We start from the raw sequence: 27,957 nt of genomic DNA on the forward strand, positions 1-27,957 counted from the left end.
TTTATTAATATACAACAGGTAAAATTAGAACATAATCTTTACATAGGTAATATTAGTAAATCTCAAGGAAATAAAAAATTTATACCAGTTGTTTTAACTGTTATACTTTCATACTAAGGTAACGTATATGTACTTAATGCTTGAACTTGTTATTTCAAACTTTCCTCTTTCTCTATCATTTATTACTTTTCGATAACTAGAGCTCCTCTTCATTATCTCTTTAGACAAGAGTTCACCATAGCATTCAGAGGCATAGCAAGTAGGTTAAATTCAATAACCTTTCAACTTCTCAAAGTGAAATGATTAAAAACAAATAAATAAGGTGAGGAGAAGTAGATAAAGGACGTAGAAATTCACAGCCCAAATTAATATTAACTGAACAACTGAGACTCAAAATAATATGTCTTCAAAATGCTAAAACATAATCAATTCAGTTAAGATTTTCAGTGTATAAATTATGCCAAATTGATCAACCCAATGGCCTTACATGTAATACTCAGACAATTTCCAAGTTGAGGTATGGGTTTGGAAATTGCTTTAAAAAGGATGCTGATCCAGGGTTTGGATGTGGTGGCTCACGCCTGTAATTCCAGCACTTTGGGAGGCCAAGGCAGGTGGATTGCTTGAGCCCAGGAGTTTGAGACCAGCCTGGGCAACATGATGAAACCCCATCTCTACCAAAAATACAAAAAGAAACCCCAAAAAACAAAAATTTGCCAGGCGTGGTCACATGTGCCTGTACTTCCAGCTACTCAGGAGGCTAAAGTGAAAGGGTCAACTGAACCTGGGGAGGCTCATGCAGTGAGCCATGATCATGCCACTACACTCCAGCCTGGGTGACAGAGTGAGACCCTATCTCAGTAAATAAATAATAAATAAATAAATAAAGGCTGATCAATTAGAAATAAAACTAGAGACATTATAACCAATACCACAGAAATGCAAAAGATCATTCGAGACTACTATGAACACATTTATGTGCACAAACTAGAAAATCCAGGGGAAATGGGTAAATTCCTGAAAACATACAACCCTCCTAGATTAAATCAGGAAGAAATAGACAGACAAATAACAAGCAATAAGATTGAATCAGTAATAAAAAAAAGATTACCACCACCACCACCAACAAAAAAGCCCAGGACCAGATGGATTCACAGCTGAATTCTACCAGATATTCAAATAAGAATTGATACCAATCCTACTGAAACTTCCAGATGATTGAGAGAGAATCCTCCTTAAATCATTCTATGAAGCCAGTATCACCCTAATACTGAAACCAGGCAAGGACTTTACAAAAAAAGAAAACTATTAACCAATACCCTTGATGAACATAGATGCAAAAATCATCAACAAAATACCAACTAACCAAATCCAAGAGCACGTAAAAAAGATAATATATCATGATGAAGCGGGTTCATGCAGACATTCAGGAATGGCTTAACATATGAGAGTCAATAAATGTGATACATTACAGAAACAGAATTAAAGAACCATATGATCATCTCAATAGATGCAGAAAAAGCATTTGATAAAATCCAGCATCCTTTTATGATCAAAAGCCCTCAATAAACTAGGCATAGAAGGGACTTACCTCAAAATAATACAATTTATATATGAAAAACTCAGTCAACATCATACTAAATGGGGAAATGCTGAAATTGTTTTCCTTGAGAACTGGAACAAGACAAGGATGTCCACTTTCACCACTTCTATTCAACCTAGTACTGGAAGTTCTAGCCAAGGCAATCAGGCAAGAGAAAGAAATAAAAGGCATTCAAATTGGAAAAGAGGAAGTAAAACTAGTGCTGTTCACCAATGATATGATCCTATACCTAGAAAACCCTAAAGACTCATCCAAAACACTCTTAGATCTGATAAACAAATTCAGTACTCTCAGGTTACAAAATCAATGTACACAAGTCAGTAGCACTCGACAACGACCAAGCTAAGAGTCAAATCGAGGACTCAACCCCCTTTACCAACAGCCTCAAGAAAAATAAAATACCTAGGAATATACTTACCCAAGGAGGTGAAAGATCTCTACAAACAAAACTACAAAACACTGCCAAAAAGAAAATATAGATGACACAAATAAATGGAAACACATCCCATGCTAATAGATAGATAGAATCAATACTGTGAAAATGACAATATGTCCCAAAGTGGTTTACAGATTCAATGCAATTCCTACCAAAATATATTAGTTTTCATAGAATTAGAATAAAAAATCCTAAAATTTATATGGAACCAAAAAAAGAGCCTGAATAGCCAAAGCTATCCTAAGCAAAAAGAACAAATTTGGAGGCATCACATTACTGGACTTCAAATTTTACTACAAGGCAATAGCTACCAAAATAGCATGATACTGGTATAAAAATAGGCTCTTAGACCAATGGAACAGAACAAAGAACCCAGAAATAAAGCCAAATACTTAAAACCAACTGATCTTTGACAAAGCATACAAAACCATAAATTAGAGAAAGGACACCCTATTCAATAAATGGTGCTGGGAAAACTGGCAAGCCACATGTAGAAGAATGAAACTTGATCCCCATCTCTCACCTTATGTAAAAATCAACTCAAGATGCATAAAAGGCTTAAATCTAAGACCTAAAACCATAAAAATTCTAGAAGATAACATTGAAAAAACTCTTCGCGTTATTGGCCTAGGCAAAGAATTCATGACTAAGACCCTAAAAGCAAATGCAAAGAAAACAAAAATAAATAAATAGGACCTAATTAAGCTAAAAAGCTTCTGTACACCAAAAGAAATAATCAACAAATAGACAGCCCACAGAATGGAGAAAATATTCACAAACTATGTATCTGACAAAGGACTAGTATCCAGAATCTACAAGGGACTCAAACAAATCAGCAAAAACAAAACAAAGCAAAACAAAAAAATAATAATTCCATCAAAAAGTGGGCAAAGAACAGGAATAGACATTTATCAAAAGAAGATACACACATGGGCAACAAACATGAAAAAATGGTCAACATCACTAATCATCAGGGAAATGCAAATTAAAGCTATGATGAGACACCACATTACTCCTGCAAGAATGGCCATATTTAAAAAGTCAAAAAACAATAGATGTTGGCATGGATGTGGTGAAAAGGGAACACTTACACTGCTGGCAGGAATGTAAATTACTATGGAAAATAGTACGGAGATTCCTTAAATAAGTAAAAGTAGATCCCAGCAATCTCACTACTGGGTATCTATTCAAAGGAAAATAAGTAATTATATGAAAAAGACACATACACTCAAGTTTATTGCAGCACAATTCGCAATTGCAAAGATATGGAACCAACCTAAATGCCCGTCTACCAATGAATGGATAAAGAAAATGTGGTATTGTGGAAGACAGTATGGCGATTCCTCAAGGATCTAGAACCAGAAATACCACTTGACTGAGCAATCCCATTACTGGGTATATACCCAAAGGAATATAAATCAGTATGTTATAAAGATACATGCACACTTATGTTTATTGAAGCAATATTTACAATTGCAATTTATAATTGCAAAGACATGGAACCAACCCAAATGCCCATTAATGATAGCCTGGATTAAGAAAATGTGGTACATATACACCATGGAATACTATGCAGCCATAAAAAGGAATGAGATCATGTCCTTTGCACGGACATAGATGAAGCTGGAAGCCATCATACTCAGCAAACTAACACAGGAGCAGAAAACCAAACACTGCATGTTCTCACTCATAAGTGGAAGCTGAACAACGAGAACATGGACACAGAAAGGGGAACAACACACACTGGGGCCTGTTGGGGGATGAGGAGAAGGAAAGCATCAAGACAAATAGCTAATGCAGGTGGGGCTTAATACCTATGTGATGGGTTGACAGGTGCAGCAAACCACCATGGCACACATTTACCTATGTAACGAACCTGCAAGTTCTGCACATATATCCTGGAACTTAAAGTAAAATACAAAACGAAACAAAACAAACAACAAAAAAGAAAATGTGGTATAAATACACCATGAAATACTACTCAGCCATAAAAAGGAATGGAATAACATCTTTTGCAGCAACTCAGGTGGAGCTGGAGGTCATTGTTTTAAGTGAAATAACTCAGGAATGGAAAACCAAATACTCTATGTTCCCAATGTATGTGGAAGTTAAGCTATGAGGATTCAAAGACATACAGAGAGATATAATGGACTTTGTGGACTCGATGGAGGGGCAGTGTTGGGGAAGAATGCAGGTGAGTGAAAGATAAAAGACAACATATTGGATACAGTGTACACTGCTTGGGTGATGGGGGAAACTAAAATCTCAGAAATCACCACTCTGGAGTTACTCCATGTAACCAAAAACTACTTGTACTCCAAAAGCAATTGAAATAAAAAAATTGAAAAATAACACTTAAAAAAATATTAAGTAGCAGAGCCAGCATTTAACCCAGGTAATGTGGCCTCACAGCCCATGCTCTGAACTTCTCTGCAATATCGCCTTTGTGCAAGAAGGTCCCTGAAGTATGGTATATCATTCAACACATCAGAAATAACTTAAATGTTCATCATCAGTATAAATGAACTTACTTAATATAGAATACTATGCAATTTTTAAAAGGTGGGCCTCATCTAGTTGTGGTCCTGCCTCCCAAGAGGCATTTGGCAATAAATACATGAAAGAGAGAGAAAATAAGAACAAAGCTGGAGGCATTATGTTACCTGACTGGTCTGTTTTGGGATCTATCTGCTTCCTTGAAGTTTCAGTTATCTCTAATCCTTACAAAAAAGTCTTCCAAGTGGGTGCCTTCCCTAGTCTTATTTTGCAAATGAGAAATGAGGTTCAGAGAGGCTAAGTAAGCTGCTTAAGGTCAAAAGCCTATCAGGTGCCACCGGTGGAAATTTAAACCCTGGCTTAGACTGACTTCAAAGCCCCAATTGCTACTGTGCAATGCTGCCTCCTAGTTTTAAAGCAGTCAAATTGCTGGTCTTATTTTGGAATTTGACACATTTTCCAAATTTATCACATTGCCTCATCCATTTTTTGGAATAAAGGACTGATATGGTGGGGTCAGGCCTGTTACAAGAAATTAAAAACATGCGTTAGGCTATAAAAGTTCAAATGAAGCAAACAGATACATTTTTGCCTATATTATTGGAATGAAATAATTATCCCGTTTTTATAGTTTTTTTTAATATAAGTGTTAGTGTTCAGATAATACAATGGACATTTGAAAACTGTTGTAGGGGAGGCAACATTTCACCTCTACCTTCCTAGAATTTTTCAGCTGGACCTCAGAATTAAACTGCCATAAGAAAAATTAGCAGGAGAAAAGCATACAAATTTACTTAATATAAGTTTGACATATGTCTTAGCCTGTTTGGGCTGCTGTAACAAAATATCTTAGACTGGGTAATTTGTAAATAACAGAAATTTATTTCATACTGTTCTGGAGGTTGGAGAGTCCAAAATCAAGGCGCCAGGAGATTCAATGTCTAGGGAGGGCCCATTTGTCATAGACAGCTTCTAGCAGAGTATTCACATGATGAATGGGGTCAACAATTCCCTTCCACCTCTTCTATGAGGTCACTAAACTCATGTATGAGAACTCTGCCCTCATGACATAATCACCTCATAAAGGCCCCATTTCTTATCACTATCAAGTAGAGACTAAATTTCAACATATAAATTTTGGTAGGGGGACACATTCAGACAACAGCAACGTGAAATGGTAACCCTCATTAGGAAATGAAGACTCAACGAAGTATCAAAACCTAAATGCTTTTAAATTAGCTTGAACAAAGAGAGGCAATTGTGAAAATATAACTTAACTATGTGGGGAGGCTAAAGAAAGATGAGTTAACTTAACAAGTCCTGTTTGTATAGAACTCTCTCAGTCTCAAATTCCCAACCTTGATAAGAATGCTACTTTCCTTCTGGTCTAGGGAGAACATCTTCCATATGGAAGTTTTAACTCCCGCTTTCAGGAAGAAAGGGGGCCGGGTCAGTGTATCCTTTTTGCACCTGCTGGTTTCTTTTAAGTACTTTTAGCTCAAATTAATCTTTATACTAAAGTGACATATTTTGGAGTAGCACATTCTGCTACCCTTCTCAATGTAGTTCAGGCGTACTTTGTTTTATTGAGTTTTCTTTATTGAGCTGTGAAGATACTGCATTGTTTGCAAATTGAAGGTTTGTGTCAGCCCTGCTTGGAGCAAGTCTGTCTGTGCCATTTTTCCAACAGCATGTGCTCACGTCATGTCTCTGTGCCAGCATTTTTTAGTAATAAAGTATTTGAATTAAGGTATGTACATTATGGGGACATAATGCTATCGCACACTTAATAGACTACAGCATAGTATAAACATAACTTTTATATGCACTGGAAAACAATACAATTTGTGTGACTACCTTTATTGTGATTTTCATTTTGTGATGGTCTGGAACAGAACCCACAATATCTACAAAATATTCCTATTAAACACATGACTTCAAACTGATAAGTGAATTATTTAAATATCTTTTTTCTAACTATGTTCAAAGATAAAATTGTTTAGTTGTTTTTGTGGAGTTCAAAGCATTATGAATTTTCAAAAATACATTGATTTTAGTTATCACTGTGGTACATGTTAGGGAAAATAATCCTTGCTCATAATTTTTACTGAATTTATTTAAAGTCCAAATTCTATTTAGGTTTGTCCTCATAAGCATTAGCTTATCAAAAGAATATTTAGTTGAAAGGTAAAGTTGAGTCCTCCTTTTCTTTTTAATGGTAAATGTGTGCCTTTTTCTTATCCTTCCTAAACCAACATCAATGTCAAATAACTGTGTATTTTCTGAGCGTACTTGGTTTTAGCAAAAATAATGGTAACAATATTTTGGGTTATAAGTTTGTGTTAAGAATTATATGGGACAAAGCTGAGCAACTCGGAATAAAATGTGAGGGGAAACTCTTTCTGTGAGTGGAGATTCAGAGAACAACTAATGTGACAAATATTAAATATTTGAGAGGAGGGTTATGTAGCAAAAAGGGCAAGAAACACTCATGTTTGGAATATGAGAAAGCCCGGGGATGATCCAGGTTTGTTGAAATTAGATCAGAGGGTAGGATAAGCTTGCAGATGATGAGTGGACTGTCCATCTGGAATGGCTGAATGGACGAAGAACAGAAGAGAAGGAACTACAAGGAGGCAGAGAAGATTTTCTCGGACACGTATACCATCTTGTGTGAATGAATAGGAGATAGGTTCGGATGATAGCTGAGTACAAAAATCAAACATGAGAAATAACTAGACTGTGGTATAGGAGAAAATTCATAATTTTTTCTTCAATAATAAGTTTTTTGTAACAATACAAAACCCTTGTATCACAAGACAGATTAATAGGAGAAAAACAGTCACAGTCATTTATGAACATGTATATTTCATATGTACATGGGAGACACCCAGGGAATGAGTAGTTTGCAAAGAAGTGGCTTTGAATTCCAGCTTATATAGTGTCTTCAACAAAGAATGGTACATTTATTAGAAAAGTTATAACAAAAAAAGACTTCGAGTTTCTAACGGAAAAAAAACTTATGGAAAGGCAAATAAATGGCAGGTAAAGGCTCATTAGTAAAACCTGTTAATATAGATTCCTCTGCATCATCTCCAGAAAATAAGGATCTAAAGTCTTCAGTGTTACCTTTGTTCTCTCTAGTAGAAGGAAGGCAGGGTACATTTTGTCTTTGTATATCTGTCTTGCTTCTAGGCAAATAGAAGGAAGTCAGAGAGCTTTTCTGTATCTGCTGCTTCTTAACTGCCTTCAGTATACAATCTTATATTTTGGGTGGCATATTCTGGTCCCCTACAGTGGGTTTTAGGGAGAAATTTTTACTTAGACTATAAAACTATCAGCATATGATTTAAAGATAAAAAGCTAACTAATTGAGCCAGACACCTAGAAAGAGATAAGGCAGAGACCTAGAGAAAGACTTTTTACCTAAAAACTTTACCTGAATAAATAAGCTAAATTTCTCCAAGTCAAAAAGAATAATGACATGGTTTGTGATTATTTCTTCATTTCCTGTAGTCTTAGATTTCCCCCAAATTTCTGAATTGTCCTTCCTAAATTTCTGATCAAGGAATCTTGCTGTCTGTCTTAATGATTAAGTACTTGCTGTTTTGAAGACACATCAGTCTGTAAAGGAAGGCTGTGGGTCTCAGCATTAAAACTACTGTTGGTAATGACTTGGGTAGGCATAGTGGAAAGTGACTAAGGGAGAATGCCTGGAAGACTTCTGTTGGTAGGGCGCAGTGGAAGTGATGCCATAGAAGGATTTAGTAGCCCTAAAGTCAAAACATATATATGTGGTTGCATTCTGATTTTACTACTTACTAGGTTTATAGTTTGGGGACAATTTCTTAACCTTCCTTAATCTCAGCTTTTTTAAAATCTGAAAATTGTTCTTGTGAAAAGTAAGTGAAATAGATTTGAAAGTTTGTTGTGCATGAGAGGAATATCAGGTAGAATAAAAGCAAGAGACTTTCCTGGAGTAGGAAAAGGCAAGCAGTGTTTTGCACAGAGAATTTAATTATGCTGAAGACTAAAAATAAATGCATAGGTACTGGTTTGATACCCGAAACATATTTTCATACTGAATTGCTTTGTTTTGATAAATGACCCAATAAAATGACATTTCCATCTAACCAGTTGAGCCTGTGAAAACAAGTACAGCACAATGGTTAAGAATGTTGAGTTTCAGCATCTAACAGTGACCCAGTTCTGCCGCTTCCTAGCTTAGGGTCCTTGGACAGGTTGTTTAATCCTGCAGTGTCTGGTACAAAGTAAGCCCTGGATGTGTTGCAGCTCCCATCTGTTGTGGATGGCTTTTAATAATAAATTAAGAATGAGGTGCAAACAGGAAAGGGGTACCACAGAAACGGTGGAGGAATATTGCAATGTGCCAGTTGCTATTTTCTTTTCAAATGAATAATCTTCCTCAATATAAGCAGTATCCCCAAATACCTACTTATTTGCTACTTGGATGCTCCGAAAAATTTAATTTTTATAAGGCCCTTTCTCTAAGCTCCTCTTATTAGGATTTTTATGGAATGTTTTCTAAGGGCTATACTTTTAAAAATAGGAGGGCGATTGATCCAGGAAATTAATTATCCAGGAAAACAAGCTGCCTTCAAAAATCCTAGGAAAATGAAACAAATAGGCCTTAAGTGCATCTGGCTTCCCTATGCCCCCCTTGGGAATATTTTTTAAAAAGTGTTTGACAGAATGATACACAATAAAAACACATTATTTAGTGATTTGGGAAATGATAACAATTTGGTTGAAAAAGAGTGTTTGCTTTATATGCTACTTCTATAGATAAAATAATCATAGAAATTGCCATGACAGAAAAGTCTAAGTTTCTCAGTTTTGTGTGTTTTTCTATAAATATCAATAATATAAATTATGAAGTAAAAAAAAATACTATTTTTGAAAATGTCCTAATATCTATTCTTGCTTAAAAACCTTTCTAACAATTTAACAGCAATAGCACTATTAGAGTTTATTTTGTTGTCACAATAAGAAAACATTGCTTTAAATACTTTTCCTATTTGTTTTCTCTTTTTTATTTCCCTATTGTCATAAATGAGATATATTATGTAATAAATAGGAACGAATAGTGAAAGCTTATATTTCACTTTTTTATCCACATCTGGAGGCTTCTTAGTTATTCATTTGTTTAACATTCTGGATCTCCCTGGTTCACTTTTTAGTAAAATTGGAATTTCCATTACTTTTAATTACTTGCTATGGTAATTACCCTTATAATTTGATCACAGTGCCTAAATGGCATGCATAAGCCCTAGCAAACATAAGATTTTATTCATTTTATTTTTATTTATTTCTTCTATTACCCATATCTATAATTAGTGAACAGTTAATTAGCCTTACTAATATAAAAGAAATATTTTAGAATGAAACAAGACTGGAGATATTATTGCTATTAAAGAATACTAATTGTCATTAAGTTTTGATTCTTCTCATAATGTTTCAGGATAAGAACCAGAATTTTCAGAGTATGTATTTATTTTCAATCACAAAAGTTAGTGTGAAATAGCTTTGATATCAATGCCATCATGAATTATGTTTCAGTAAGTCTGTACTTTCAGGGGAGATCATTGAAGCTTATCATCCATTAATAATTTCGTGCAGAATTTTAAATATAATCATCATTTTCTCATGTAAAATCAGAAATTCTTTAACATCTAAATCATGCCATATGTAAGTTAGAAAAATGGATAAAATCTGGGAAAGAATAACTTTTATTTGAAATATGATCATTCTGCAAAAAATAAATACAATTTAGAAATATTTAAGACTCTTTGGAAAACTTTTATAGGCTATATTTGGTTACCAATGCAAAACATTTTTAGTTTCCCAAAGTGGAAGGCAGAGAGAAAAATGTTTCACCATAAACAAATTTGTGATCATTTCAAGAGACCAACTGATGTGCACATCATAAAAAATAAATTCTAGAATAAGGTAGTTAAAATTTAACAAAGCAGTATTTATGTTCCCTGTAAGTCACTGAATGTATTTCTTCTTCTAGAATATTATGCCAAAAGATGAACCATCTTAATATCTTATGTCTGATTGACTTTCTAATTATGCAGACATTTGTATTCAGTGTTAGTTCTTCTTAAGAATTTTTAAAGCATTATCAATAGATAAAATAAAGCCTTTATTTTTTCCATTGTAACCTCCTTCAGGATTCTACATACTTAACATTTTCTAAACCCATCTTTTTTCCAGATCCTCAACTCGCTTATTAACAAATTTCAGTATGATGTCCAAATACCAATAGCGGAAGCAATTTAATATTGGGTCATTCAAAAAATGATTTACTATCTAAATTTATATTTATTTCGCAGGATTACGTTAAACACAAAGTTAAACAAGCCAAGTTTCCTGCCATACAACAAACTTAATATATAGAAAATATATTAAGCTCACAGGCAGGTAATGCTAAAGTAAGAATTACTCAATTAGCAACTGTTTATTCCCCATTTTTTTTTTTTTTTTTTTTTTTGAGATGGAGTTTCTCTCTTGTTGCCCAAGCTGGAGTGCAATGGCGTGATCTCAACTCACTGCAACCTCTGCCTCCCGGGTTCAACTGATTCTCCTGCCTCAACCACCCGAGTAGCTGAGATTACAGGAACCCACCACCACGCCTGGCTAATTTTTTGTGTTTTTAGTAGAGACAGGGTTTCACCTTGTTGGCCAGGCTGGTCTTGAACTTCTGACCTCAAGTGATCCACCCACCTTGGCATCCCAAAGTGCTGGGATTATAGGCATGGGCCACCCCACCCAGCCTGTTTATTCCTTTTTATAAGTACATCAGTGCTGCATTAAAACACAGGGGAAAAGGAGAACAAATTAACTTTGTATGCTTAAATTTCTGACATTCTACTCTGGGCTACTGAAATACAGAGAGTGTTACATAGAACCATGCATTTGGAAAATAGGTACAGATTTCGTGGTAATATTGTTGCTCTGTATTCTGAAATCAGAATTATCACACTTTTAACACACCCAATCTCATCTTGGAAGCTAAGCAAGGTTGAGCCTGTTTAGTACTTGGATGGGAGAATTATCATATGTCTCATGAGCTTGGGAGAGACACTTTGCACTGAATCCAGTGTAATTTCCTTTGTATTTTTTTCTGTCATCTATATAATCTATCTGTCTATCTATCTATCATCTATCCATCCATTTATTCATTAATCTATCATGTGTTTTGATTGTTTTCCAAAAGTAAAATAAAAATATATGTTGTTTTGCTGCTTGCTCTTTCAGTTAATTTGTTGTGACTCATCTGGCACATCAATAGATATTTACCTGCCTTGTCTTTTCTCATTGTTTAAGACACTATTATAGGCTGGGCCTGGTGGCTCACGCCTGTATTCCCAGCTATCAAAAGTCTGAGGTTGGGGGATCACATGATCCCAAGAGGTCAAGACTTCAATGAGCAGTGATCGCGCAACTGTACTTGAGCCTGCGTGACAGTGAGATCCTGTCTCAAGGGGAGAAAAAAAAAGACACTAATATGTATATCTAATTTATAATATGTTATATATAGTAAAATATATAATAAATATATAATAAAATACTGTTCATATAATAAATATGAACAGTAAAGTACTGGTAATAAAAAATAGGGACTATATATCACACAATCAAAACACATAATGGATTAATCTATATTATATATAGATTATATATAGATTATATATTATATATAGATTATATATAGATTATATATAGATTATATATAGATTATATATTATATATAGATTATATATAGATAGATATATAGATTATATATAGATAGATTTTATATATATATATAGTCCCTATTTTTTATTACCAGTCCTTTGCTGTTCGTATTTAGTTTGTTCCTTAACAACACAGCACTGAGCATTTTTCTGACACTGCTTAATTTTCTACTTCAGATAAATTCCTCAAAAGGAATTGATGATTCAGAAAAGATACAAAATCTAATGAATTAATATCTATATATAAGTTTATATCTACAATGATAGCCAAATTACGCTTTTAAAGTGTGGTACATTTTCTCTTCCATCACCATTTCACAAGCACTCATCTGTCCCCAAATCATGTTTTTAAATGTTTACCAAGCTGCTACATAAAAAAGTTCTACATCATTTACTTTTTCTCAAAATTTTCTTAGCTGTGATTGCTTTGCTTCACTTTTTACTAAAATTAGTTATAATTTCCTTTAGCTATAATTGATTTGCTTTATATAATTTAATGCTATATAATTTAACTAATAGAAATCCATTACAATTAATGACCTCACTGCTATTTAATCCCTTTTCCCCTCTAATTTTGATTTTGCTAATATTAATATTAACTATGGCTAAACTTTTCTTTGCATTGTCTTTTGTTTCAACTCTACTCCTATGACAGATTAATTACGTTGCATTTTCATGCGTATTTTTCTCCATCCTTTAACTTTTAACTTTTTTTTATAACTCTGTGCCAGATATCTCTTTTAGTCAATATATGGTAGATTTTTGTCCCACACTGCGTATTAAATAAATAAATGACCTAATTTATTTTATATTGGGTATATTTTGTAAATTGCTAGTCATTTTTAGTACTTTAATATTTCTTGATATTTCCTTTTATTTGCTGCATTTCTTCTCTTACAATTTGTAAACTATATAGCTTATTTTCACAGATAGTTATTTTTAAGCTATTGAGAATATATTTAAGTTTATATTTATTGAATTATCAGAAGCAGTATCTCTTACTTCTGTAAGATATAGGAATTCGTATACCTAGACTCCTTGCAGCTTCCTCCCATTACTTGCAGGATTTTTGCAGTTTAGCATTGCTAAATGACTATTGCATTTTTTCCCCCTCATGTGTCTTCTCTGCCTAGAATCTTAGTGTGAGCTTTCTGATCTTTAACCATAGTTGTTAGAATGATAGACTTAGTCTTATTTCTATTACTCAAATGACCTCAATACTTGCTAGTCATCCCTAATGTTATGCTTGCTTATGAATGATTTTTACATTTTGATTCTTTCTCTTTGGACCACCACAGGGAAGGTTTTAGTAAGGGCAGATGGAGGATGTAGAATTTTGAACTAATTTTCTGAGTATGGTATTGGAGCTACTGATTTCCTGATTCTTGGCAGAGTGAGTATCTCCTAGTGAAGCAGTTCCCAGCCCATGGACTGCTCTCACTGCTCCAGATTAGGGGAACTTTCCTCCAATTCAGCAAAGTGATCCCTGCATGGCATGATCCTAAACCTTTATAGAGAAATGAGTTATAAAATTCCCCCTCGGGGGGGCCTTTCTGTTTGTTGGTGTTGCATGACAGCTCACTTTCCTTAGGCTGCATCCTCAGGACACAGTTGTTTTAGAACTCTACGGGAATCTCATCCTGTCTTCTATCCCCCATCCTTCCTAGTTAGAAACAACTCAGTGGGGTTTTCCGAAGTTCCTTTATTTACTCTCCAAAACAATGTACAACTTTCTAAAGAAGGTTGCTATGAGGCTACCCCTGATTCATTTCTTCTTGCTGGTTCCATGTCTAGTAGCAATTGCTCAGTGTTTGTGATACTGTATATCACTGGTGACATCCCAATTGCTATTTGCAGACAGATAGAACCCTACTAAAATGTCATCTTTCTCTGGTACAAAGTAATATTACTTTGGAATGTTCAGTATACTTCAACATTTCAGTATACCTTCTAATTTTACTAGTTATCACAATTTATTTTTAAGTGTTCTAAATCTTATCAAAAGGAAAAAGCAAAGAAGGGAACTTAAACCGTCTTACCAAGACAGCAAAACCTACTGTCACTTTCAATGTTATAGCATAGAAAAGCCTGGAAGTGCTGAGTTTGCTTTTAGCCACCAGAGAGAAGGAGAGAGACTGGCTATATACAAAAGAAGTCAGCTATCTAACAGATGCTTCCAAGGAATATACAGAAGAGGGGCTGGTTTTTCACCACGTACATATGTGAGGCAGCCTTCAGTTTCAGTGCCATAAAGGGATCTATGATTAAAAGAAGAAATAAGGTTTTGGCGATTTTTCAAAAGGATGTTTTAGCTTCCCACACAATCCCATTTTTCAACCTGCTAGAAATCAGTGCTTTAAAAAGATTCCTTACAGCTGCTGAACTTGATGTCTGCTGACCAAGCAATTCTCTGTTAGGCTAAGTATGCAGGATCCTGGGCTCAAGTGGAGTCACACTCAGATTTTGAGCCTCATATTTGGGAAGAAAATTTAGTGTTCAGCAAAAATTCAATACCCAGTAAGTTAGAGAAAGAAAAACACCAACATCCCCTGGTAGAGTCTTCCCCGTTTTTAAAATTCTGGGCATGTTGCAATACAACTACCACAATGAGGATGGATGGAAAGGGAAAAGCCTCCTTCCATAAGTATAAAGCTGTAAAGACGAGGCACTACAGAAGGCAATATACCCTGTCAGCAATATCAGCATCATCTGGAAACTTACTAGAAACGCAAATTCTTGGGCTCTACTTTAGACCTTCTGAATCAGAAAGTCTATGATGGAGCCCAGCAATCTGTGTTCTAGAAGTCCTTTTGGAGATTTCAAGGTGTCCTAAAATTTGAGAACCACCTAGAGTCCACAGAGGCCTTAACTGCCTATGTCCATTTAGATTGGTTTTTTAAAAGGTTGGCTCTAGGAATAAAGGCAGGCTGAAAGCACACTCACACTTCACCAGATCCTTTTATAGACATGAAACCCTGTTAAAAATGAACATGAACAATTGTTCTGAAGGAAGTGTGCTGATTCCAATGCCCAGGGCTGCCTCTAGCTCAGATATTCTGTGTTTGGCTGCTTTCTCCTGGAGTTTCCTTAGCTCCAGAGCATGCTGGCCATATGAACATAAACCTTTCTTTTGGCTGCCTCAGGTTTCAGGGAGATTGGAATGTCCCCAGGGTTGTCCTTTGTGCACATAATAATCTGGCCAAGGTATGTGAGTCAGAGGCCCACATTCTGGTCATATCTGCCTGGAAAATCTGGTTTTGTCGTGAATCAATCCTGCTCCAGACTTCATCTTCTCTACCTTATTTAGTGTTGACATTTTTACATTTGAGTTGAGGTAAAGCAGAAGAGACCAAACACAAAACATATCTATTCTCCAAGTGTTCTTTCTCTAGATTTGTTTTTAAAATTCTTAAGCCTCTGCCAGGAAAGTAATTAGCAGTCCAGATAAGAGAGCACCTATGCCAACTACATGTCTGCCACCATGCATATATAAAAGGAACTATAAATTTGATTAGAAAGTTACAGATAGTTTGCAGGCCCATATCTCACTTTCAGGAGATAGGAAGTTAAAAGGAAAATTTAACAGGAAAGGAGATGGTTTCTATCTCTATGTCACCATTAATCATTATACTTTAGAGGTAAATGTTCAGAGGTTCTTGCGAATGAGAGAGAATTGAAGAAGCAGAATATAAGGGCAGTCCTCTGCTATTCTACTTCATTCTACTATCATCTTCATGCACTGCTACTTATCCTCCTGTGTGACATCAATAGCAAGAATCAAGCCACAGCAAGAGTGCCTACAGACAAATACCAAAAACCCAAAAACAAACTAGAAAAGAATATACTAAAATAAGGAAGGAAATCTAGGTAGTGTTGGAAATTTTTCTTGGCAAAGAAGATTTGGAGAGGTAGAGCTGTGTCTGGGATGCAGGGATATCCGGGAGGGATCTGAGAGATGGTGTGAAAGGGCCAGAATCAAGGTAAGCAGATTGCTCATCAAGGTGTCAAGTTGGAATGATCAAGGATCAAAGCGAAGAGCCAGATGGAGTTAAATGGGTTTGGAAAAGAGAATGGGAGGAAGAACATGCTGAAGAACTGGGACTTGGGGAGGATGGAGGCAAGGTTTTGTAGGGCAGCAGTGACATTTTTTGGGGGGTAAAAAGGAACCATTCAAATGCTGAGGGAATTCAGATAGACAGCATTTGAATTAGACAGTTATTCTGGGGACCACAAGTGTAAATTAATATGCAAGGCCCTGATGTTGTGGACAGTATCAGACCTTGGTGTCTGGCTTCAGGAAGCCTGCAAAGTAATTGGGAGGTCATGCAAATGCAAGTGGTCTCATGCCAAATTACAGGCTGAGGGCTTGAGGCAGAGCATTGCCTTTGAAAGTCCCCCATAAATTTTAGATGTTGGTGACAGTTTGGACTTTTTTAAGACTTCAAAATTGAGTGAGTGACAATAAGTTGTTAAAAATTTCCCTCAAAAAAATAAATCTGGAGAAACATACTGGAATTCTAAAAATGGAAATTTAACATTTTGAAAGAGACTTAGAAGTAACTTGATGAATGTTGTTATGAAAGAGGCTTTGTGAATTAAAAGCAGACTTCAGACGAGAAAGATAGGTTAATTTTCTAACCCTTTGAAGCAAATGGCTCAAAATCTCTTAAAACCAAAACTGTTTAATGTGGTTCCCCTGATCTAATTGACATTTATCAGGATCTACTATTTATTTTGCAGTGAAATATAATATCATAATATTCTAAGTAGCTGGATTAAATAGTAGTATATCATATTCTAAAGTTCTTTGTAGAAATTTTGGAATCGGAAGGCAAAACGCTCCCCACCACTTCAAACAGCCTGTTCCATATCTTCACACAGATTTCCACCTACCTTTCTACACCTCTACTTACCTGTCTAAGATGCATTTTATTTATTTATTTATTTATTTTTAGCTTAAAGAGATCTCAATTATCTTCATTGTGATTCTAGAATCAGATAATACTTTATTCCATAAAGTAAAATAAATGTTCCTTGACATGCATTTTAAACTCACCATATCCCAAACAAAATTCCACTTAATCCCTACCAAATTTCTCTGTTTTCCTTATTTTGCTAAATGACAACAGGATGAGTTCTGTTGCTCAGGTCAGAAATATTTACATTTTTTTCCTGCTCTTTCACCCCTGAAGTCTAATTAAGCCAGTCCACTTCTGAGCACCTCCAGCCCTGCACCTTTTGTTGACCACACTCATCTTTCACTACGATTGGTGCAAGAGCCTCCTCAAGTGTCTCCTGTCTCCTATGCTTGCTCCTGCAGTCTATGATCAACACAGCAGGTTAAAGCAAAAGTCCCATCATGTCACTTCTATGTTTCAAAACTCTCCAGTGGCTTCCCATTGTCATCAGAAGACTAGGTTACTCATCATCAAATGTTGCAACTACCACTCTGATGGCATATTCTCCCATTCCTGCCCTCATTCAAGCCACTCTGGTCATTGGCCTCCATATATTTTTCTTTGCTATTCCCACTTCCTGTAATGCTCTTTCCCAGAGGTCTAAGTCACTTAATCCTTCACTTCTTCAAGTTTAGGCTCACAGATCACCTTCAAGGAAGGCCTTCCACAGACACATACTATGAAGTTGTACACTGCCCCTCCCCCAGACCCTCCTTATATGCCTTCTATGCTTTACATTTCTTTCCTTTAATTTTAACTAGATTTCTTATCAACGTCTGATTCTGTATATTTTACTTGTTTATTTATCATCTCCAGTCAGCATAATGTAATCTCCATGAGAATGGAAGCTGGCCAGCTTTACCTATTACTCTCTCTTTAGCACCTGAAACAGCTCCGGCCACCACGGGCACTCTCCATAGACACTCCTTACTCCATGCTTCTGCTCTTCTCTTGCTGGATTATCGCAAAAGCTCCCCAAATACCCTCCTAGATTTCACCAATCCAAAGATGAATATTATGTTTTTAGTACTGCATTTACCGTTTGAGGCATATAAATGAAAACTTTCAAAGCTTCCTGCTACATGAAGTTTAGTTCCTCTTGTTTGGTTTGCAAGACTGCATCTGAATTTATCTTACCTATCTAGATATATTGTTTGTTACTCGCAACGTATTCAATTTGTATTCAATTCAAAAAAACATTTGACAAATGTCTACTCTTTAGTTAGATACTGTTTTCTTCCAGAAAGTATTCAGGGAAGATTAAAAATATTTTTTGTATGTGTATGAGTGTGTGTGCTTTTCCATGATAATATATGGAAGGATGACTGCTCATGAACCTGAAATCTCAATGCCATTCCAGTCCAACATGAAAAAACTGTTAATTTGCTTATTTAAATCTTCTCTCATCCATTACACGGTTTAACTGAATGGACATTCGACATCAGGGAATTTTTTTTAAGGGAATTATATCACCTTATTAGGTGTTTTGGTTTTTTAAAGTATAAAAAAAAATAGCACAAATCACCATCCATTCTCTTACTGTTTATATTATTTAAAACTCCCTCCTCATTATGGATTCGGCTGTTGTGAGTGTGCCTTTATTGATCCTTTTAGCCCAGTAATTGGCTGCTACTTGGTCCTATTTTCAGTCTCCTTGCTTTTTCTTACAGAGTGAAACATCAGGATCAGTTGGATCTCATAACATCACCAAGCAAGCAAAATTGTAACTACTGCTATCGCAACCAATCCCCTTAATGAACTCTGACCTCTTTTCTCTTGACTAGTCCATCTTCCTTAAGTCTGTTTTGTAGAAGCCAGAGACTTTTCAGCAACATTTATTTAACAAATATTTATTGATCATGCACATGTACTAGGTACTATCATAGGCTCTATGATAGGTACAATAATCTCTGTGGATACAAACTTTCATTGCCTCATTCACTGTTAAGACTAAGTCAGTAGAAGGTGATTAATGACACAAACCTTGGAATAGAATTTACTAGTATTTATAACAGCATTTCCTCTAGCAAGATCTCACTGGCCAGTATAAAATCAAATCTCGTCAGTTATTTTAAATTCAATCACATTTACTATCTTTATCAGCCCCACTTGTATCCCACTTCAAATACTCTCTGCCTCACCTCTTCTTGACAACTATTTCTTCCCATGCTTCAAGCTGGGACAAGCAACTTTGTGCAAATGCAAAGTTCAGCATTTTGCCTCATCCTGTTTTCTTTCAGATATTATTTCCTGCCCCAGGATGGCCAATGGGAATCATTCAATACAAATGTATGTGCAACTCAAATGCTCAGGGATTTTAGTGCCCAAGGCCCACCCTTCACCAGGAGCCTATGAATAAATGCTTTGTGCTTTCATCCTTCAAGTGGACACACCTCATTAGGCTCCTCAAAAATTCTTGTGGGGTTGAACAACAGCCACCTGTCCAGGGTTGGCTCAATGATTCATGCTGTGTTCCCTTTCCTCCTTTCATGTTTTACACTCATGTCCCTCACTCCTGCCTCCCGGGTCAAACAACCACTCACACATAAGCCTCTGCCTCACACCCTGCATTAGGGAGGGCCAGGCTAAGAGCTACTTAACCTTAAATATATGCAGCATGATTTTTGCCACTTTTCAAGGGAATATAATTATAAGTATACTATAGTATTCTATACAAAATCCCCAATATAGGGCTGGGCCACATTTTCTTTTCTTTATCTCCAAGATGAAATAATCACTAAGAAGTACCTTAAGAAACATCTTTTAGAGTTTACAATGTACCAAGCTCTATCTAAGCTAGACTTTAATTACATAAAAATGGAAAAAACAAAATCCTTTCCTTTAAGACACTTGCAGTGTTTTGGCAAACACAGACATCTACATAAATAATTCAATCACAGTTGAAGTAAGAGCTATGGTAAAGATTTGCACAGGTGCTAAGACTTTTGGAAGAAAACCTTCAGAAAAGAGGAGAATCTAGAAGGAAAAGCTAGAAATAAGCCAAATAGTAAAATGCAGAGGGATGGTGTGATGGGGAGGGGTAGATATATTCTGCCAGAGGTAATAGTATAATGACACAGAGGCTTAATAACAAAATACCTGAAAAAAGCAAGAGCGGTTTGGAATTTATGGAGTATAAAATCCATGGTGGAGGATCCAAGAGGATGAATTTGCAGACACAGGTAGGGATTGTGCAATATAGAAACTCAAATGACTTACGAAGGAAGCCGTAACTCATTTTGTAGGTAATGAGAAGCCAATAAAAATGGTAGTTCTAAAATCCTTGTGAGTCAAGGATTATTTTGAGAAGCTGGCTAAGATTACTGTCTCTCTCTCCAAAAAAGATCACATCCACCCACAACTCTTCATTCCACTCACTGTGAATTATTGTGATTATATACTCATGTTAAGACTGCTTGCTCACAAATCTAGCCATATTATTCTCATACTTTATTTTAGAGCAAGAGGTCTTGACATTATACTCATAAAATATTGAGAGCAACATGAGTATACTTATGTCTTAACATGAGTATAATGTTAACACGAATATAATGTTAAGACCTCTTGCTCTAAAATATTTAAAGCATGAGAAAAATATGGCTGGATTTGTGTTTTGAACATTCTGATAGCCTTATGGAAAAGGGGTTTCTAAGTATGGCTGTCTGTAAGGAAACTACATAATAGTCCAGACAAATCAAGATGAGAAATCACACTATGGTGGTACTATAAAGAAGTGATGGATTCAAGACATTTCTTTAAGAAGTAGAATCAACAAGACAGATTGCTTAGCCATGTGCAATGAGAGGCAGAGTGATTCGGAAGATGAGTTTGCTTTTGGACATGTTGCCTTTGAGGTGCTTATCTTGCATACAAGTAATATGTCCTATAAGAATTTGGGTACGCCAATCTTGAGCTGATGGTTTAAGATTAAGATTTAAAATATCTCAACCTATATGAACTTAATAAAACTATCAAAGTGGATGAGATGATTCAGGTGGATGACTAGAATGGGAAAAGGAGGGCTTTGGATAGTGCTGAGGGAAAATATAATATTTATGGGTTTACAAAGAGAGAAAGCCTTTAAAAGAGACTGAGAAATGGTAGTCAGATATGCAGGAGAGAGAAGGGCCACAGAAGAAAAGCTATGACAGCCTTAAGAAAAAATAGATGTTAACACAAGGTCAAATAAAGACAACAGCTGCAAATTTCCCATTGTGCAAGGCAATTAGGAGGTCAGGCAGTCAGCATAAGCTGTTTTCTCAGTGGTAGAGGCACAAACCAAATTAAAACAGGTTGAGGAGTGAATAAAAACTGTGGACGTAAAGGCATTGAATGAAGAATATGAGAGTTTGGCTCAGAGAAGATTGAACATGAAAGGGAAACAGCTAGTTATTTTATATAATTAAGGGAGGTATTTTATTTTTGTGAGTTTTTTTTTTTTAAAGACTGAAGTGAGCTTGTTCATATGCTGTGGGAAATGATAGTGGAAAAAAAAACAGAAAAAATACTGGTGGTGGGGTGATGGTAGATAAAATAGGTTGATGAGACATTAAGATCCAAATCTTTCCAGCATAATGGATAGTCTCAGCCTTACACAGGAGATAGGGCCTCTTGCGCTCTGTGCATTGGAAAGGTAGTGGATACAGATCAGGGTGAAGATAATTCTGGAGGTGGTGTGTGAGGGCAAGATGAGGTTTGTACTCCTGATGACATAATTGTTTTGGGTGACACAGAAAGTATTTTGAAAATACTTTGAAAGGAATTGAAAAAAGAAAGACAATCAAGAAGTTCAAGTTTAAAGTTAGAGACCACTGATTTATAGTCACCAATCCTAGAATGATGATTTTCTCGATTATTGTTCAGTGGCACATGTGCGGGAAAATGGTGCGTTAATATAGGTTTGGAGTCTGCCTTTGCAGGAGTGACAGAGGACAGGGGTGCAGAGGAGCTGAGACAATGAGTCCCAACTGAGCAGGGAAGGCAAGGAAGCACGAGGGGACACTCCCTGATACCCAGGAGAAAGAAGAGGGAAATGGAGATTTGTTAATATTTGGTTGAGTAGAAAGTGTTAATGAGAGTGACACTGTGAAAGAGTCTGAAGGAGGTGAATTTGTTTTTGGAAACCAGAACACTGGACTTACAGATTTCTGCCATGAAGCAATTCCAAGTTGTCTGTCCTTGGGTCAAGGAAGGTGAAGTGGAAGGGAAGATCTCCAAATGTGAGGAGGTCAAGGGACTTTAAGATTAGCAGGTAGATACACATGAATATCAAAATCACTCAGGATAAAAATAACACTTGAGTTGAAGAAGAAACTTCAACTCTGAGCCTGACCCAAGTTGTTGCAGGCAGAGAGAAGAAAGTTATATATAATCCTGTGCTATCTCGGTTTGGTGGGTCAGGCAGCCTCCCTGGGAGAGGAGGTACTGGAAGACCCTTAGAGAAAAGGGATGTGATATTCTTAGGGGAGACTTTCCAATATGAAAAGGAGAAGCAGCCAACATTCTGTTTGGGGGCTGAAAATATAAGGGAGTTTGTTCAATATGGAAAAGGGGTTTTAGAAAGCAAAGCAAAAAGCTTTGGGAGTATGAGTAAAACTCTTATGGTAAACAAACAAAAAACAATTTAACTTTTATTTAGACTGTATTTCCCGGACTTGCCCACACACCCCTTGTTTGCACAGCACCCATTAACCTCTTACAGAAGTGGTGCTGTGTGGATTACAGCTTGGGAAACATTGGCAGAGTACTCGAGGATGGCAGGGCTGTGAAGCATTCCGCAATGGAATTGGTGCCAAGTCACGGTAAACTCAGCTCTTAAGGTATCTGGAGAGCACTGTGCGGACAAGGATGAGCCAGCTGCAAGGCCACCCAATTTGTTGAGTTTTTAATCCATAGCCATTGGTCTCTTCAACTGAGCTATATTAAAGCCTATCAGGGACAGTTATAATTTCTTTGCATCTCTATGACATTTGGCTTATGCTTGAGCATATTAATAAGTGCTAAATAAATATTTTGTTTTATTGATGCATACAACAAGCAAACAAACATTACAGCACTATTTTTAGACCTTGCTTCTTTCTGTCTTTGTTGCAGATTTATTTTCTTTTTAGGATTAAAAAAATTTACTTTTTTTAGAGACGGGCTCACTCTGTCACCCCAGTTGGAGTGCAGTGGCGTGATCATGGCTCACTGCAGACTCGAACTCCTGGCCTCAAGTGATCCACCTGCCTTAGCCTCCCAAAGTGCTGAGATTACAGGAGTGAGCCACCACACCTGGCCTAGGGTTTTAACTTAATGTTAAATATCCCAATGTGTTGGAGCTCATTGTGAATTTTCAATAATAATTTTTACTTATACCTTTAAATATTTAATGCACCTCTGTACCTTCTCTCTTTGATATGATTTTGATAGAATGGTCCTGGAAAAAGAGAGCTCAAAACAGAATATTTGATATTGCTGAATATTAAAATTGTTTATCCAAAGTGAATACAATAAAAAGGAAATAGCAGAGAATATTTGAAAAATATGTAGCTAATTTATTTATTTAAAAGTGGTCTTTTTCCAAAGAAAAATTTAAAAAAATTAATTAAAAGTACACAACCATACAAAGCTTGGCAAAAAATGCTACAACTTTCAGGAAATTCCCCTTGAGAATTCTTTAATTTTCTTATACAATACAGTAAATGTGACTTCATATACAGAAGGTAATAAGTAAGTATAAATGTATAATAGAGGGATGTGCAGAATTTAATATTATAAAAATTATGGTGCACATATAATTTACATTGTTTGTAAGTATACAAAAGATCAAGAGATGTGCATATATGTTTGAATTTGTAAAAGTCAAAAAGCAAATTATATGAGATTCTGCTGTGGTATATAAAAGCAAAGATATAAAATGGCTGAGAATTATGACATTTATAAAAATTACAACTTATATAACAGTATAACATTTGAAGCCAGTATAGTTATAAATTATGCCTGTATTTATTGTTCTCTCCTGAGGAAGGCTCAGTGTCTATGAGAAGTCTGGGCAGTCACATATTAGGAAACTTTACCTCCACTGCTGAGATATATCTCGACCCACAGGCCTTGAAGCTTAGGTTGGTTGTTTTGGAAGATTGTGTTTGATAAACCTCAGTGGAATCAAGAAAACCCTTTTATGACGCCCAGACCCTGATGTTAGGTGAGCACACTGTGTTGGCCTCTTGTTTTCCTTCCACTCAAATCCCCATTGGTATTTAAGTGAAAATACATGCTTCTAAACCTTTCTATGGTCAGGCTGAGAAGAAAAGCAGATTCTACCTAGATAAATCCTGGCATGTATGTAACAGGAAATATATAAGACTTTTCCTTAATGGTTATAACAGCAAAAATCCTATATTAAAATGGCTTTAGTGAACTTGTATTTCTATTTTGAACATGCATATCTGAGTTTAGAATCTAGAAGTTCACAGCCATGTCCCCCATGGTGCAGAGTTCACATTTCACAATTTAACATTATGAGATGTTTCAATGATCATTCTTAATTATTTAGGCTTCAAGGAGACAACCTGGAAGAAAGGACAGAAGAGTCACTACCAATACTCCATTCTCCAGATGAAAAAATCCCAGATTCATTTGGTAAGTTTTAAGTCCAACAATATTTATTGCAGCTCTAGTGGCACTTAAAGATTAAAGAAGTAAAGGAAAAAAACTAAACCAAACATCTTACCTTGCATGAATTCACTGCAGCTGCAGGTCAGATATCTACCACTGGCACACTCCTTGGGGCTGTTTTTGTCAGGATAAGAGCAAAAGAGAGAAGGAATTGAGAAGTGTGGATTCTGAGGAGTAATCCCTTTAGGCTTGTTCTGTTTAAGGTCCAAACAGATCAACTATAAGTTGGCTACTCCCTAAACTATGTCACTAATTCAAACTTGTCTTTAGAAATCCACATCGTCAGCTGGATTTCTAGAAAATGGAACTGTTCTCTGCCCCTTGTCACTTGCTATACCTGCTGCTCCCATTCTCATGTCATTGATCCAGTCATTCTTCTTGGGCAGAAATGTCAATATCATACTTGACAATATCATACTCCCTCTCTCCCAGCCCTGTATTAAATTGGTCTCCAATTATGTTAATGTCACTTCAGAATTTCCTCCCTGAGTCAGCCTCCTTTGTATTTGCCCTAATACTGCCTGGTCTATGTGTTTTCCCTCTTTCTCCATCAACTCCCTGCTTGGCCCACCTCGGACTATCTCACCCCTCTTTGGTTCATTGTTTTTCTGAAAATAAAGCTGCTTATTTCATTTCCATTTTCTATAATACAAAATGGAAATTCCTTAACTTAGCAAACAAACTTAATATCAGAGCAACTCAAAATGTTTGTTGTATATGTAAATAAGTACAGATAATGCCACTCCAATGCCATCTAAGGTACATCACGTCTTCATCAGTCAGCATAATAGCAAAACACAGTCCATACATTCAACCTGAATAGTTAGAAGATAAACTTTAGGAAAGTATTTTTCTTACACCTGGATTGAGAAGGACATCTTCAACAGGACAAAAACGTCTCCAGCCATAAAAGAAATCATTGAAACATTCAGTTGTAGAAAATTAAAAACTCCTGTTTATCAAAAGATGCCCAAAGAAGCTCAGGATTAAGATGGTGGACAGGATGCAGGACTAGATTGCAGCTCCCACTCGGACAGACAGAGCAGCATGTGGAAACTCACATCATGAACTTTTGCTCCAAGAAGCACTGCAGGAACAGCTGCGAATCTCCAGGAAAGCTGAGAGAATCCACAGACTATTTGAAGGAAATGGATCACCACTGCAGGCTCCCTGAGATGCGAAAATTTGTTAGTCTTTTTGCTTTCTAGATGAGGAGGCTCATGGTCTGGGGCAAGTTCTCAGTCCTGGTCACTTGCTGCCTGGAAATAAACTCATTGCTGTTGAGGGGGCATGGTGGGTGTGAGACCAGCCTTTAGGACTATGGGCTGCCTTGGAGCTGGGTGAAGCCTGTGACTGCTGGCTTTCCCCGACTTATTTGGCGACCTGCATGACTCAGCAGAGGCAGCCATAATCTCCCTGGGAATATAACTCCATTGGACTGAGAACCACACCCCCATCCACCACAGCAGAAACAGTAAGCCCCACACAAGAAAAGGCTGAGCTCAGACGCACCTATCTCTGCTCCCACCTGGTGGTCTTTCTTTACCTGCTGTGGTAGCCAAAGACAAAGGGCATAATTTCTTGGGAGCTCTATGGCCCTGCCCACCACCTGAGAAACCTGAATACTTAACCAGGTGTTCCTAGGACAAGTTTGCATCCTCCTCATAGGGCCAACGCGCTCTTGAAAGCACTACTTCCTGGCTGGAGGCCAACGAACACAAAACCAGCACACTAAACAAAAACATAACCAAAGTCCCTTACAGAGTCCACTTCATTCCCCTGCTGCTTCCTCCGGGGAAGGTACTGGTATCCACAGCTGCAAGACCTGAAAACTGATCACATCACAGGACTCTTTGCAGACACTCCCCAGTACCAGCCCAGAGCCCAGTAGCTCCACTGGATGGCTAGACCCAGAAGAGTAAAAACAATCACTACAGTTCAGCTCTCAGGAAGCCTCATTCCTAGGGGAAGGGGGAGAACACAACATCAAGGGAACACACTAAGGGACAAAAGAATCTGAACAGCAGTTCTTGAATCCTACACCTTCCTTCTAACATAGTCTGCACAAATTAGAAGGAACCAGTAAAACAATTCTGGTAATATGAGAAAATGAGGTTCTTTAACACCCCAAAAGATCATACGAGCTCACAAGCAATGGATCCAAGTCAAGAGGAAATCTGAATTGCCAGAAAAAGAATTCAGAAAGTTGAATATTAAGCTAATCAAGCAGGCATCACAGAAAGGTGAGTCCAACTTACATAAATCAAAAACATAATTCAGGATATGAAAGGAAAATTCCTCAGTGAAATAAGTAGCATAAATAAAAAATAATCAGAACTTCTGGCAATCTAGGACACACTTAGAGAAATGCAAAATACACTGGAAAGTATCAGCAATCAAATTAAACAAGCAGAAGAAAGAACTCCAGAGCTCAAAGACAAGGCTTTTCAATTAACCCAATCTATCAAAGACAAAGAAAAAATAATTTTAAAAACATGAACAAAGCCTCCAATGAACAAAGCCTCCAAGAAGTTTGGGACTGTGTTACATGTCCAAACCTAAGAATAGTTGGTGTTCCTGAAGAAGAAGAGAAATCTAAAAGCTTAGAAAACATATTTGAGGGGATAATTGAGGAAAACTTCCCTGGCCTTGCTAGAGATCTAGAACTCCAAATACAAGAAGCTGAAAGAACACCTGGGAAATTCATTGCAAAAAGATCATTACCTGCACACATAGTCATCAGGTTATCTAAGTCAAGACGAAGGAAAAAATCTTAAGAGTTGTGAGGCAAAAGCATCAGGTAACCTAAAAAGGAAAACCTATCAGATTAACAGCAGATTTCTCAGCAGAAACCCTACAAGGCAGAAAGGATTGGGGACCCATTTTTAGCCTCCTTAAACAAAACAATTATTACCCAAGAATGTTATATTCAGAGAAACTAAGCTTCATAAATGAAGGAAAGATACAGTATTTTCGAGACAAATAAATGCTGAAAGAATGTGTCACTCCCAAGTCAGCACTGCAAGAATTTCTAAAAGGAGC

The 27,957-nt window shown here is 36.5% G+C and overlaps 1 protein-coding gene across 5 annotated transcripts in view; it reads left to right on the forward strand.

Annotated features, from left to right (window-relative positions):
- The window catches only part of C7H8orf34 (chromosome 7 C8orf34 homolog), a 502,481-nt gene that overhangs the window by 350,112 nt on the left and 124,412 nt on the right, over positions 1-27,957 (forward strand). For all 5 annotated transcript variants that reach the window (XM_024250722.3, XM_024250723.3, XM_024250724.3 and 2 more), the window contains 1 exon segment: positions 24,794-24,879. In XM_024250722.3, coding sequence (XP_024106490.3) covers positions 24,794-24,879 — 86 coding nt within the window.

Source organism: Pongo abelii, chromosome 7 (genome assembly GCF_028885655.2).
Source record: "Pongo abelii isolate AG06213 chromosome 7, NHGRI_mPonAbe1-v2.0_pri, whole genome shotgun sequence".
Classification (NCBI taxonomy): Eukaryota; Metazoa; Chordata; class Mammalia; order Primates; family Hominidae; genus Pongo; species Pongo abelii.